At 39.0% G+C, this 14,891-nt stretch overlaps 1 protein-coding gene across 4 annotated transcripts in view; it reads left to right on the plus strand.

Annotated features, from left to right (window-relative positions):
* Positions 1–14,891, plus strand: part of pcdh17 (protocadherin 17) — a 60,732-nt gene that overhangs the window by 12,434 nt on the left and 33,407 nt on the right. For all 4 annotated transcript variants that reach the window (XM_044352418.1, XM_044352426.1, XM_044352436.1 and 1 more), the window contains exon 3: positions 14,384–14,442. In XM_044352418.1, the coding sequence (XP_044208353.1) occupies positions 14,384–14,442 (59 nt within the window). The remainder of the gene's footprint in view (positions 1–14,383; positions 14,443–14,891) is intronic.

Raw genomic sequence — 14,891 nt, forward strand, 5'->3', positions numbered from 1 at the left:
TCCCGCTTATATCTGCAGCACAGTTTGAAATCTGACTCCCATGTCTAAAGCCCTGTGTGTGTCTGAAGAGAATTGACAGCCACTGTGTTTTGCAGTGGCTGTTATGTGTTAGTGGCAACAGAGGCGAATGAGTCGGCGCTCTCAGATGTTATTGCCTAAACAAAAGGCCCACTAAGTGGTGGGCACATAAGATTTGTTGTCAAACGTTTGACTGTGTCTGCTCTTCAGGGCAGCAGTGGCCATGGCAAGTGCTAATGGCGTATTGAAAATGGTATATTTGGCCAGTCTCATCGTTTTCTATTGTACTACACAGATGTACTCAATTGGCCCCTCACTGGGTTTATGTCTTAGAGAGAAATCTTTTCAGGGCCTTTAACATTCAGATCAATTGCTGGTTTGCTCAGTTTCTTATTGATTTTTGTTGTGTTTGGTACTGAAATACTGTATTTCATTATCTATCACTCTGAGCATTGTTTGGTAAAAAAAAAAAAAAAAAAAAGAAAAAAGAAAAAAAAAGGAACTAGTACCTGCTCTCTCTTTCACACTTCTCCCCGCGCTTGCTCTGACTCCCTTCCTTTTCTGGCTCCCTTTCTTTCTCTATGCTCTTGTCATCTCAGATAAGCGTTGCAATTGCTCATGTTACTGACGACCCAAGCCAAATTCATAATGATGAGATTATCTTGTCAACAGTACAGAGTGTATATGTCTGCTGTATTGATCTGCACACAGTCTTAATAAATGAAGTACCACGATGGAACCATTGGCTCAATGATAACTCTGAGCAAATCTTGCTATTTATACACTCTCAACACTACAGAGATGATGAATGGAACTTGTGTATTCTGCCCTTCTCCTCTCTCTTCACTTTTTTTCCTCATCTCCTAATCTCTGTCCACTCATCTTTTCCCTCTCCTCTCCTCTCCTCTCCTCTCCTCTCCTGTGCCCTCCCCAGATTGATGGGGCAAAACAGCCCCCCACACACATTGCCTGAAATGTGTCCTCTTTGAGGTCACGTTGACATGCTGAGTCGATGTACTCCCAGGTGGAGAGACATGGGTGCTGCTGTGGGAGGAACCAATCAGATAGACAACAGGGGAGGGAGAGCGGGGAGGGAAGAAATTACCAGAGACGGAGCCTGGGCCTGTGTGTGTCTTTAAATGACTGAGGTTTGAAGGGGAGTTTATCTGTGCATTTCAAGAGAAGGTCAGCAGGGTTTAGAGCTCGAGATTATGTGTGATTGTTTCTTCTGTGGGCTAGCTGATTAATGCTAAAGCTGGTCTGACAGATTCTTAATGCACCATAGACACACTTAAAAGAGACTGAGAGGAACTGCCCTCCAACACTTTGACAACGGAGTATTATGCTAAAGCCCTTTCTGTCAGTTTTTACCCAGGTGAACAGTATCCCCCCTGTCAGACACATATACAGTAGATAGGTCACCTTGAAGTGAAACAAGATAGTCCATCTGCTGTTCTAGTGTGTGTGTGTGTGCGTGTGTGTGTGTGTGTGTACGTGTATATATATATACATACACACAAAGAGAGAGAGAGAGAGGAAGAACCCAGGTGTATGAAAATACATGCGTGTATGAGCACTTGTGCATTAGACATATGCGTGCTTGCTTTCTGTGTGTCTGTGTGTTTATATCTGCGCCTGGCCTTGGTTCTGGGCTTTGGGGAAATATCTAAAATCCTTTCATCCCGGAACGGCTCTTCCGCCATCAATTCAAACGGAATAATTTTGTTCTTTAATGTTTTTGTTCATGAGCTCTTAGCTTCTGTCTTGTTAACCTGCAAACTGGAACACATTTTGTGGATGGTTTGTTTCAACACTAAATCATAAAATGCTTCTTTGTTCAGTCAAATTTGATCCAAATACCGGATAAGAGGGCTTAATGATATCAGTTTGAAAGTATTGTAAACATGTGCTTTTAGCATCCTGAAAGCAGGTTGACAATGTTTCAATTTGAGATTGCAAGGCTGCAAACACTCAGTCTCTGAAGGACTTAAAGTTGAATGCTGACTTGCCGCCGATCATGCTCAATTTCATTTTACGCCAAACACTGAATGTTCACTATTCTTGTCGTATGAATTCATTTTTGTATTACAGTTTTATCAGATTGCTCCATTCTGTGGTAGTTTTTTAATTATTCGTATTTCCTCAGATGTGGAAAAACATTAAATCTAACAGAAGAATATAGTTTCTTTTTTAAACTTAACAATGCATAATGAACGCAGATTTTACTGAAATGAAATTACTAAATTATTAAGTTAAGAAGTAATTAATCATTTTGACTGTGTGCGTAGTACAGCAAACTTAAACAAAAATATAAGTTGTTTGTCAGTGCATTTTTGATTAAACCATGAGCATTTTTCCGATCTGATGCTGCCATCAGTTGGACAAAGATACACCAGCAGGTCACTTTTTTGATAAAAAAGTACCACGGTAAAATTAGTATGTTTAAAATATAAGACCAGGTTATTTTGGCTTACTGTGTATCAACTGTAAAATTCTATTTATAGGCTTCTTGCTCAGTAGGTATGCACCTGTGCCCATTTGTTCTTATGTATGGTTGCATTCATTCATGCATGTAGAATCTGATAGGTCTGTGGCTTCTGTAACAGCTTTGGATTTTTGGGCTGAGTTGGCTTTGGATTAATGAGGGTGAAGCAAGGTCAGTGCTGACTCAAGACTTCAGTTAACGGCAAAGCTGTTGTAACTATTGATGAGCAAGTACTGAATGATTAGTAGCTTTCACACCAAGATCATACACTGCACCCCTCCCTTCCCCCCTTTTTTTTTTTTTTTTACGGCTCACATTTTCAAAGGCATATAAATAATTGAACATCAAGTCTCTCACTCTACTTTCACTTTTTCCAAAGTTTACATATTTTCCTTTATCAATAATCATAAGACCGGTCCCTGTTATTCAGACCAGCTGGTTAAATGTGTCTACACAAAACGTCTGAAGTAGTGAGGGAAAACAACACTGCTATTTTAGGAGAGCTGGCAAACTGCTGCGTTAGGGATTTTTGTGTGTTGGAATAAATATCTATGCCAAAAGCTACATTTATCATTTACTCCTGGGGCTAAACTGCCACAGATGTGTTGATAGGAGTACAAACACACTGTCTTGTGTTGCCCCTCCTCTTCAGAGCAGAAAGGTTTCCTGTGAGCTGGCTTCCGAGATGGCAGCAGAGACTGGATTTTCTGCGTGTCAGTGTTTTTGCATTTCTGAACGATAATTCTGGTAGGAACTTCAGATATAAATACAGTAATATTGCAGAATATAATAGCAACAAAGCATGTTATTCTTTATGAGTAACATTAGAATGAGGAGTACTTCTTACCTTTTTTCCTTTTTTGGAAAAATAGAGATGGGGTCACAACCTGTTCCAGTCAGACTCTTTTTGTCTAGTGGACTTTTTTATTGCATGTCCGGGTCCCATTTAATGATTTTTCGGTCTGGTGTTGACTGCCTGAACAGCTGCACAGACTGACTCATTATATTGCACTGCACACAGGTGCAACTACACCTCATACTAATGGCTCAGGAATAACACATATACACATACAATCAGTTCATTCATGTATGTTTATGTCATTAAATATGCATGTACGCTGTGTTCCACCTTAGAGCTGGTGAAAATGAATGGGGCGCCAGGTTGTTGTAAAATGGCTTTTTCAGAGTGTCATCATGAAATTGATTTGCTTCACTAACTGACTAGTGTATTCCTTCACTGGGACCCCACCCAAACACACACACACACACACACACACATACCCTCACATATGCACACACCAATTCCCCTGTCTGGTAGTGGAGGATTATGGTAGACTTCTCTCTCAGTTTCAAAACCCCAGGGTCAGTCATATGAATTCACTCAATTTGAATTTAGTTTGCAGCTCGTTATAGGAATTTTGCCAATGCCACCCCTTATGAAATAAGAATTAATTTTGCTGGTTAAAAATCCCCCTCACATGGTATTTTACTGATCCTCACATTCAGCTTGCCTAAAGACAAATGGAACAGCAGCTGATGAGCAGACATACAATAATGTTTTCTTTGCGCTTTTTTTTCATAAAAAAGCATGTTAAGATACAAAATCATCAGTGATATGAAAATCAAGGTGTAAATCAGATTAAAGACATGTTACTTGTGGCAGAAAAAATGTTCAATATGTATTCAGCAGTGGCAGGGGTAGGCAGGGAGGAGCTTATGAGGTCACCAGCGATCACATCCCCATCGCTTATATAACCACTGGGTGTCAACACTATATTATTTATTTATTGTGATGTATTATCAGTAGATAATTTGCTATGTTCTCTCCATCTGGGTGAGATTTTTGACAAAAATATAATTTAAAAAAAAAAAAGAAAAAAAATCCTTTTACAAAGGTGTGGGGTTTTTTTTGACTGAAACACTCAACTTGTATTCAATTTAATTTGATTTCAAACTACGGGTCCATACTAAAATAGGTCACAGTCAAATTGATTTCATTTATTTTCTTTGGAAGAAAAAAAAATGTTGACAGATCGCCATTGTATGGAGCCTCACTTGTGTGTTTCCAATGTGGCAGCTTATTGTAATCCTTACCCGAGGGGATGTTGGTCAACATCACAGCGATTTATGGGTAATGTTGTCCTCTTAGTTAGATAAGGATGATTCATTCAATAATAGATTCATCAGCCCATTAATAAATCAATTACATGCATAGGAGTTAAAAAAAACTGATTATTATATATTTTTTTTGTAATTCATGGTAAACAGATTATTCTGTATTACTATATGCTTATTAAGACAATCCGTCTGAGCCATTTTGTTTATGCAGGATTTAGTTTAGCCCCTCATTTGATTTTCCATGCATCATAAAATAGGCTACCTGTAATGTTACGTGTGTGTGTATGTGTGTAAGTGAGAGAGAGCGGGCGAGAGACAGAAAGAGAAAGAACAAGTTCAAGGATATGCACTCTCTCAGGAGGTTTGCATTTTATTATTTTCTACGTGAGTTGATTCTCAAGATGATAATGACAGGCTTAAGAATAGAGTTTAACAACGCTTTTTTGACCATCTCTCAGACTTAGGGGTCTGTTTATCCCTTAGAGTTTTCATGTCATGTTCTTTTAAAAGTAATTTAGTCTCCAAAATTAAATGACAGACATTATTACAAACGATGAATGTGCTCCACAAAAGCACCTCTAAGAAAGCAAAAAAAGAAAAAAAAAAAAGCACAATGATGGACTCTTTCATAGACATTACTCTTAAAGGCAAACACTGCTATACCACTTGTACACAGGGAAGCTACATCAAAAATGTGTCCAAAGTAGTCATTTGTAGACAGAAAAGAAAATTACATCTATGCTTGCTATGGCTCTTCCTCAAAAGGAATAATAAAACAGCAGTAACCGTGCAGGTTGAAGGTAATCAGCTTTGAAGCAGCGTTTTTGTCTCGTCTTTCTTGATGAAGAAAGGCAAGCACGACCACCTCAGCCCTCCCTCTGCCCCCTGCTTTTCTGTCTTCCCTCTTTTCTTTTCACCTATGGATGATTTCAGCCCCTTACTCAGTGTGTGGCTAGAATAACAAGTCAGCTCTTTCATTTGCATGCAGTTTTCTCACCATATGAAGTGGTTTTGTTGAGATTGAGGATGATAAAACGGGAGTCATGTCACTAAGACAACTTGCATGCATTTCCACTGGGCTCCTAATAGACATCTCTAATGACACTTTATGGTCAACCAAAATAATAGGCAATCAATACGAGTGGCTGCATATTAATTATGAATATTGCGTCTTTGCTGGTGAGCAGTGAATATACAAGGGAAAAGGTCATGCTGTTTATACAACTTTACTGTATATAAAAGCCACCAAATTACTACTTAGCCCTATTTAATGAATGAAGAAAAGCCCTATTCCCACCAAATGAACATGAACACAAAAAAATAAATAAAAAGGAATGCAGTTATATTATGAATTATGGCAAACCATGATTAACAAGATGAGACTATTGAGTTGGATTAGAGCTGCCTGAGTCACCAGCTTCATAATAAGCCAGCAACTTTATGAAACAGTTACCCAACAGTAGTTCTATAAAAAAAAAAAAAACGCTGTCATAATATTTCATTATAGTGGCAACTCGAACACATGCAGATGTGGGCGACTTTATTCAGCTTGAGTCATGTCAGATTTGTGGGACTGAAGTTGAGTTCAGGACAATTAAAGACAGGGAAGAGAGGAGAGACTGTCAGTAGAGGGATACTTTAAATGATTGATCACTAGGGCTGGGACAGATGATCGATATATTCTGATACAGTCTCCGGTGATATGTTATCGTTACACTAGCACTAATTTCACAGTATTTTCTTGTGCTTTACTGAGGCTAAGGTATTTCCTTGCTGTTGCAGACATTTCTGTAATATTCCTCGGTGCACGGTGTTCATTGTCACCTAACGAAACATTAAACTGAAGGCTTTTCACAATGCAGTGAATAAATAAAGGCTTTGTTTGATTCCTGGTTTGTTTTTGTGGTATGTTAATAGAGATAAAAGACTGTTTTGTACTAGTTTCACAGCATATCATGATAGTATTACATCATGAGTTATCCTGTGATTTCCAGCACCATTGATGGCACATACCGTATAGTCTTTAGGTTTCTCTATTTTGAACCATGCCGGAAAAAGATGCATTATTGCCTATTTAGGGTTTACACCGCCTTATTTCAAACAACACAGAGTTTTTAACAAGTTGCAAGGAGTGTCAGCTTACTCATTAGCGTGACACTTAACCTGCCATGCCTTGTGACAAGCTTTGTGGTATAGAGGAGAAATCAACACATACAGTAGTTACTGCTGGTGACTCACAGTAGCAGATCATTCTGCACAAAACCCTGCCGCAAGGGATTTTTTATCTCCTGTTGTCGTCTTAAAAGCAAAGAGCATATGAAGTCAGTCAGGCAGCTGCACTTTATACCATATACATACCAAGCAAGAAGAGATGATACATCCCACATCTTAACATTTTCTGGTAATGAGCGCTGTAACTTGATGCAAAATTCACAGTTGAATACACACCATGGTTTGGGGTCAGGGACCAGTATGTTTTCATTACAGCTGGGAAAACAAAACATATATTTCTTTTAATTTATCTTGAAAAACAGTAACACTAAACATTGGCTCATGGACCACAAGTCAAAATGTAAAAAAAAAAAAAAAAGACTTCCAGCCCAAACTAACAGAACTGAGGGGACTATAAGCTGTGTGATTCAGATGAATAACCCAACAGGCTAGTTGTGAATTCTCCCTTAGTGGTGATTCTCTGTAATGAAAAAGAAACCTTCAGCTTTTTTATTTATAAGTTGAAGTTATAAGTTTATCTTGAGGTTTGCTGAGCATACATGCTTGATTTCAGCCATGCCTTGTGTCATACTGTATATACAGTTGTATTTGTTCACACCTGGGAGGTGCCAGTTTAACTTCTATTTTGTACCTTTTTCCACAGCACAGCTCACCAGGGCACCTTAAAATTCTACAAGAACACACACAATCATGTTTGAGTGTTTCACTCAACCCTTTTTTCTTTTACAGAGCACATTTTTCATATGAATTTGTTATACATTGGTTAACATACATCAAGAGTAATTTGATTAAATACTGTCCAGAATAATTGTCAGTGTCCATCTGTATTGATAAACACTCAATGTGGTTGAAATCTTTCTGCTCTCCATTTACCGGCATCAGTGGCACTTCCTTACTCGTCTGAAATTCATCTGGACTGGCCCTCTTCTAGGTTATTTGGAAAAAAGTGGGAGATATTTAGCAGGCAGTAGACTGTGATGGCTTTAAGTTCACTTAAGCCCATTGATTGATTGGTCTTATCTCCAGGAAGATGTATAGGACCAGCTAATTAGATTTGATCACTTACAATTGCTCCTCAGCCACTAGGTAATCAATGCAGTCTAATTATTGTCTGGTGTCTCCGCCCCTTTTGTTCTTACTTCCTTTATCATCCTCTCACGTTGCCATTTTACTCTCCTTTTCCTCTTTTGTTTCTCACGTTTGCTGCATCTCCTTTACCAGTATGTTTTCTTTCCTCTAACCTTTATTTCTTAGTGTTTTATCCTTTACCCACTCTTCCCATTTGGCTGTTGCTGAGCTACTTTGACAGTTTTCCAAGAGGAATAAACTAGAGTTCCCTTGGTGGTAATACACTCACACACACACACACACACACATAGTTTATCAAATTAAAAACTGCAGTCCTGGGGCCTCATTTATAAAACTCTGCAGAGGATTCACGTCAAAAGGTTGCATATGGACAATACGCAGTGCTTATACAAAGTGCTTGTGCACAAAATATTCTTATATATAACACAGTGTGCACACATGTCCTATGCCGATTTTTCTTTATATATCAAATTTATATATGGTGCACCTGTACAAGCTTCATGTCCCCCCCTTGTAACGCCCATAGTTGCCTATAAATAGTGAAACGCCCCTAATTAATTTATTCATACTGACTGCATGAAGACAACCATGGCAAATGCCGACAGGAAAGCTTTAAAAAAAAAGAAATTTCACACAGTGTGAAATTGAAGTTCTTGTTGAGGAGGTTGAGGCAAAAAAAAAAGATGTTGTTTGGTGGACACAGTGTGGGCATTACAAATGCCAAAAAGACATTAGAGTGGCAGCATGTGGCAGACGCTGTGAATGCTGCTGGCTCAGAAGGTCGGACCCTCTCTGAAATAAAAAGATGGAGTGGTCCGACATAAAAGTGGAAGCCAAAAAGTGCATAATCTTACACAGGCAGAGTGTTTGTGGCATGGGCACAAAAAGGGGACACCAGAGCTCACCCCCTTGATTAGAAACTGGCAGGAATTATCGGGGGATCCCTCCTGAGTGGAGTTGTGATGGAAGCGGAGGTGTACACAGATATACAAGACGCAATGGATGACCCAGGTACGTTATTCGTATTCCCTGATCGAAAAAGAGAGTAAACCAAATGCATTGAAGTTGTGTTTACATATTTATGTACAAAAACAATTTAGACTTTATTCACAAAAACAATTGAGACATTTTCTATTTCGCTTAGGCGCTGCTTGTTCCAGCGGAGTCGTGCTGCTGCAACTGAGCAGCCGTGTGCACCCAGTGTCTCTACTGCACCTCGTGCGTCTCACCCCTCCAGCATAGATGCAGTCCTACAGATGCAAAGGGACACAATCAACTCCATCAGCGAGGTTGCTAAGGAGTTAAAGAAAATAAAAAAAATGTGTTATGTGACATGCACTGTACAATGAAACAATTACTTAATAAATAGTGTTATATGTTTCCATACCTCTTGTGTTTTTATAAGCGACACATCATATCCACATGCTGGCGCACAGCAGCAGCGTTTGCCTTGAATGCTTGGGGATAGGGGTCGGGGCCAACATGATCATCAGTGTCAGGAGGTAAAGCCACATTCCTTGCCGTGCCACATTATGTAGCACAGCACACACCCTCACAGTTTGGCACACCTTTTCAGGCTCGTATGAAAGTTTTCCGCCTGTGGCACTGAGGCAATGCCATCTGCCCTTCAGAAGCCCGATGGTGCTCTCTACAACAGAGAATTTCTGGCTGTGGCACACATTGTAGTTCCTCTCCTCTGCGCTTTGTGGGTTGGGGAAAGGGGTGAGCAGCCACGGCTTGAGGGGATATTCATTGTCCCCTGCAAGGTTAGTGAATGAGTTAGGCACTGCAGTAGAGAAAAATTGCAATTTATTTAGGATTTTTGTACATTAATCATTCGTACCTAGAAGCCAGCCATCACGCACAGCTCTGGCCTCAAGTCTGCACACAACACTGCTGTTTCTCAATATGAATGAGTCATGGGTTGACCCAGGCCACTGATTACATTTGGGAAACCAGACATTACTGCAAATTGCCCTTTTTATTTGCCTGTTCACCCACCATGTAAGGAAACTTTATGTCCAGATGCAACAAACCAATTATACCATCTAACACGTCTGGCATAACACGGCTAAAGGTTGGCTGAGATATCCCTGACCTGTAAGCCAATTCCCTCTGAAAAGTGCTGGTTGCCAGAAATCCTAGTGTTGTCAGGATTTGAAGTGGGACTGGCATGGCTTTGTTTCTGCAGGTGCTTCACTGTAAAGCTGGGCCCAATGCAACACAGAGATCCAAGAGAACAGCTCATGGAAATAGGAACCGACTCATAAGCCACTCATCATCATTGGCCAGTAAATCTTGCTGGTCTCTGAAAACTCGCTCTCCCCAAAGTCTTCCCTTCGCCACATTTTCCAACAGTGCCAATCAGCCATTGTGTGTCATTAGGCATTTTGATTGCATGCCTTTTTATGCCCTCCCATTTCATTGTTTCTGAAAAGTTACTCAATTGCATAGCACCTTCAGATGTGGGAATTACCCTGCTTGTAAATGATAACGAAAGGGCCAATATCTCATCAACATCTCGTTCTGCACAACGAACATGTGATAATAATAATACACTTTATTTGTATAGCACCTTTCAAAACACAGTTACAAAGTGCTTTACAATAAAAACAAAACAGAATTAAAACACAGAGATAAAGTGAACTGAAAGCCATAAAAATAAACACATAATAAAAAACAATATATGATATACAGTAACAATATATGAAACTATGCACTTGTATCTACCTGACTGAGGCACTGAAAATAGCATCAGTGTAAACATAATTTGTCCTTCTATTCACCTTATTATTTATGAGAATACATTTCATAACATGCAAGTATTTTTACTAATTACAGAACATATTTGTGGGGATTTCAATAAAAGATATCTCCATTTATCCATCTTTGCAAATGAACTCTTCATATATGATATGTGAGAGCTAATATTTAGATTATTTTACACACTGGTATCAATTTCACGCCAATTCTCGTGTTTCTTCCTTCCACCATCAGAGTCACAGTTTCTCATTATTCCAGTTTATGTGCACATTCTGAAGTTTGTTGTTTAGAAATCCCAAAGTTTGCTTAGAAAGTGGCGTACATCTTCTTTTGTGCCTGTGTAACATTTATAAATGAGGCCCCAGAACTTTTTGACTTACTGACAAGGTTATGGTAGATTCAATCTGGGAACCCATCGGCTATCGCTCTGAACAAGATTTAGCCTCTGGGGGCAACGGCCAATATTTTGGGAGTTCTGGTGTAGCCAGCAGATTTTCTGCATTCATATGCAGATATGTTTATAGAGATTATGGTAAATTTGGAATGGCTCACCCCTTCCGACACAAAGAAACACATGCACTCAATCTTTTTCACACACACACACAGAGTTAGCACTATGTGTGTTTTTGGAAGACAGTAAAGGACAAACGCATGTATCATACCTTGTGTGGTAGATAGAGGGAGGGGGTGTACTCTTGTTCCTGTGAATAAAAGAGAGCTGTCCAATGATGTGTGAAAGAGAAGCTGCAATTTGTCCTCGTTCACCACCCGTACCTAAGATATCAAACACACATAGACACACACTCATACAGATAAACATAGGCCCTGCAGAAATGAACATTGCCCCAAAATGCACCAACAAGGCCTGAGAGTAGAATAGCACTCCAATATGCTCGTCCCATTTGTCTCAATCGGCCTGCTGTCTGCTCGGTCAGTCTTAGGGCCTCAATGGGAATACAGAATAGAGTGCAGCTTTTTACACTTACTCAGCCTCACTGTACTCAGTATCGCTCTGACCTTTGTGGCCTTGCTGCATAGACTAGATACAACACGTCATTCAGTACAATTCAACAACACGCCAAAACCAAACTGACCTCTGCTAATATCCACACAAAGTACACTGACCCAGAACTGCTGGATTTATCTTGTATTCAATAGGTTCAGTGCTTCTCTGAACTTTTAAGTTCAAAGAATCAACTAAGGTCAGTTCAGTGTAGCTCAATTCAGTTCAGTTCAGTTCAATTCCAGAAATCTCACAAGGAGAAATTAAAAGGCAAGAAGTGTAAGCATGCAATGAAATGAAATGAAATACTCAACGATACTTTACTAAAGCTTAATGAATTTATGAACTCTATAATACAGTGTCTAATAATAATGAAACTACTGGACATCTAGATAGTATTTATCATTCCCCCTCAAATTATCCTGTATTCATTGTCGGCTTGGACTGGCTAAGTACAAAGCAGCCCATACCGGCCGTTATCGATCCATTAATTGGAAAGTGGCCCATTGTAGTGAAAGGGCTGGGCAGTATAGACAGGCAGGAAGAGATGGAGGCTTAAGATCAGCCTGGCCTCTAATTGGCAGGAAAGAGGTTTCTATGAAGTGGTGTAATGTGCTTTTTATTGGCTTATAGAGGGAGTAGGTTGTGGAGGGATGGAGAGCATGTGCTAGTTTAAAAGTGACATGCATTTATTTTCTTTTTGGTTAAAAAAGTGGTGATTAATGTATGTTCATTTAACACACTAACAAAACAATTTTACACTAACATACAGTAACCGATTGCCATTTCAAGTTTATTTCACCAGTGGGAAACTGTACAGTGGGTAACAAAAGATAAACATTTCTAGTCTATTTTAACAAAGGAAACATGCTCTGCGTGCAAGGATATAATTTAGATATTTATTCTACATGCACAGGTGTGGAAAGTTAATTAAAATTTATAACAATCAAAGCAAACCATTTTCTGTTAATGTCCTTTCATACTGATCAGACTCAGTGCCAACAATGCTGAGTTGATTGAAAAATATGTCCAAGGATGAGTCTCTGGTCATAGAAGTACAGAAGGGGCACATCAATATAAAGACTTCCATCTCCCCCTTTTTTTTTGGAAAAACTCAGGCTGTTATCGTTTCAATGCTAAATGATTTCAAACATTCATTTTCCTCTTATTCCTTGGTCAGATTCTAGCCTTTGATATATTCTATGGGTGTTTTCTTTTAATCTTGGTGAAGGCTGAAGTGAAATAGAGTGTTTAGGTAGAGATAAAGGTGCTGGCAAAAGCATGGAAGGTCAAAATACTGAGGTGGCCTGTCTGACCTTCATGCACCCTTTTCATACTGAGCCACCACAGAGCACGGATGACATTGAAATACTCTATTGACTGTGAGTCAAGCTGTGTATGTGAAAAACCCTGGCACATGGAGACATTACTCACTAAACAGGACATTTTACTGCTATCAATTCAAGACAGAGAATTGTACACTACATAGGGTAATTATTTGTGTTACTGTGATGAATACCACTACAACAGTATGAAAGCTTTTTCTCTTGCAGGCATTTGTTTCCACACTTCTTACCGTTTGAGATATTCCTGTAAGAATTTCAACAAAATGTAAACACATTCATTTCTTCATTCCTTTATTCTTATTGGCTTACAGTAAAGTCTATATATTTGATTGCCTTTAGATATTTATTTTCATTATTAGTAAGGGTTACAGGTATTTCTGTAAATGCCAGGATGCGCTCTGCGATCCCAGTGACCTTTTATCTTAATTGACATGATTAAAAACCCTCATATACCGCTCTTTGATGTAATTAACGACAGAGAGAGACAGATAGAGTCAGAGAGAAAGTACTTCCCAGTGCCAATGTGATTGATCCAGTCTGTAATGCACTGCTGCATACAATACTGAGGATTGAGAGATGTTTTTGCAGTTTATGCAGGATATGGTTTGTATGACTATTCCGTTGTACTGTATGTGGTCACTCCATCCCATTCTAGTTCTTTGTGTGACTATGTATGTAAGAGTTTACTTTGAGTGTGTGCGTGTGCATGTTTGGATGAGTGTGTACAAGCATGCATTTTGTGGTTATTCTATTGATCCACAACGCATGAAGCCCCCTGTGTATGATCAGGTTGCTCCATATCAAATAAACGCCAAATGGTTCAACACATACACCCCGGTTCTTCACAAACAATGTTTTTTTTTCTCTGTGTGAAAATGTGGAAACAACTGTGTTCAGACTCAGAATATAAACAGTTTCTCACAGAGACGTTGTTACAGGAACTAGCAAATTGTATTTTAATTTCTGCACAAATGGTGTTGTAATTTGGATAGTAGATGTTTAGCTGACATAGTTACTACAAAGTTTTCTGTGCTCATCAAGCACTATTGTCATAGCAGTTATTGATTATATGAGGTCTGCCAGATTTGATGTTCAGCTCTGTTGTTTACTCGTGAATGGCTAATTAGCCTGCTTTATGTGGTTAATGAAATGCTCAAACCTGTACAATACAGAGCTCACATCACAATTATTTTGTTTGCCCCCACTCTGTTCTCTACCTCATTTTTTTCTGCATAATTAATCATATGTCACCAGGAGATCTTGTTTCACAGCAGGACTCGTTTCTGCAAAGCACAGTACATACCTTTTTTTTCTCTCTCTCCTCCACAGACGGACAATTTCCCCACTGAGCCTAATTATATGGGTAGCAGACAACAGTTTGTTCAAAGGTAAGAGCTGGGATCTATAACCATCACTACATCTCAGACCTTTGTTTTATTTTCTCCAATAGTCCCAACACAGTACTATATGTAACAACGGGAGCTATACTGACAATTAATTGTACTGAGTCACAGAAGCGAGAGGACGGTCATGTACATTTAATTAGGTTTAAAAATGGTCACAAACAGCATATTACATAAAATACAATCACATACAAGATGCACACTTTTTTGCCTCATCTTTAATCTCCTTTAACAAACTGTAGCTGCTAGTGCAGGGTTTTTAGAGGCATTTTATTACATCCATTAAATGCTATTATTATAATTTTTCTTGTTTTATTTAAGCATTCAGGGGTGCTCATCAATGTTTCATTCTGTCTTTAAACTTCCACTCAGGCTAAAAACATAAAAACAAAGCTTTGACAAATGCCTAGTCAGCCAGACTGTGCTAATGCTCT

The sequence above is a fragment of the Thunnus albacares genome, chromosome 1 (assembly GCF_914725855.1).
Source record: "Thunnus albacares chromosome 1, fThuAlb1.1, whole genome shotgun sequence".
NCBI lineage: Eukaryota > Metazoa > Chordata > Actinopteri > Scombriformes > Scombridae > Thunnus > Thunnus albacares.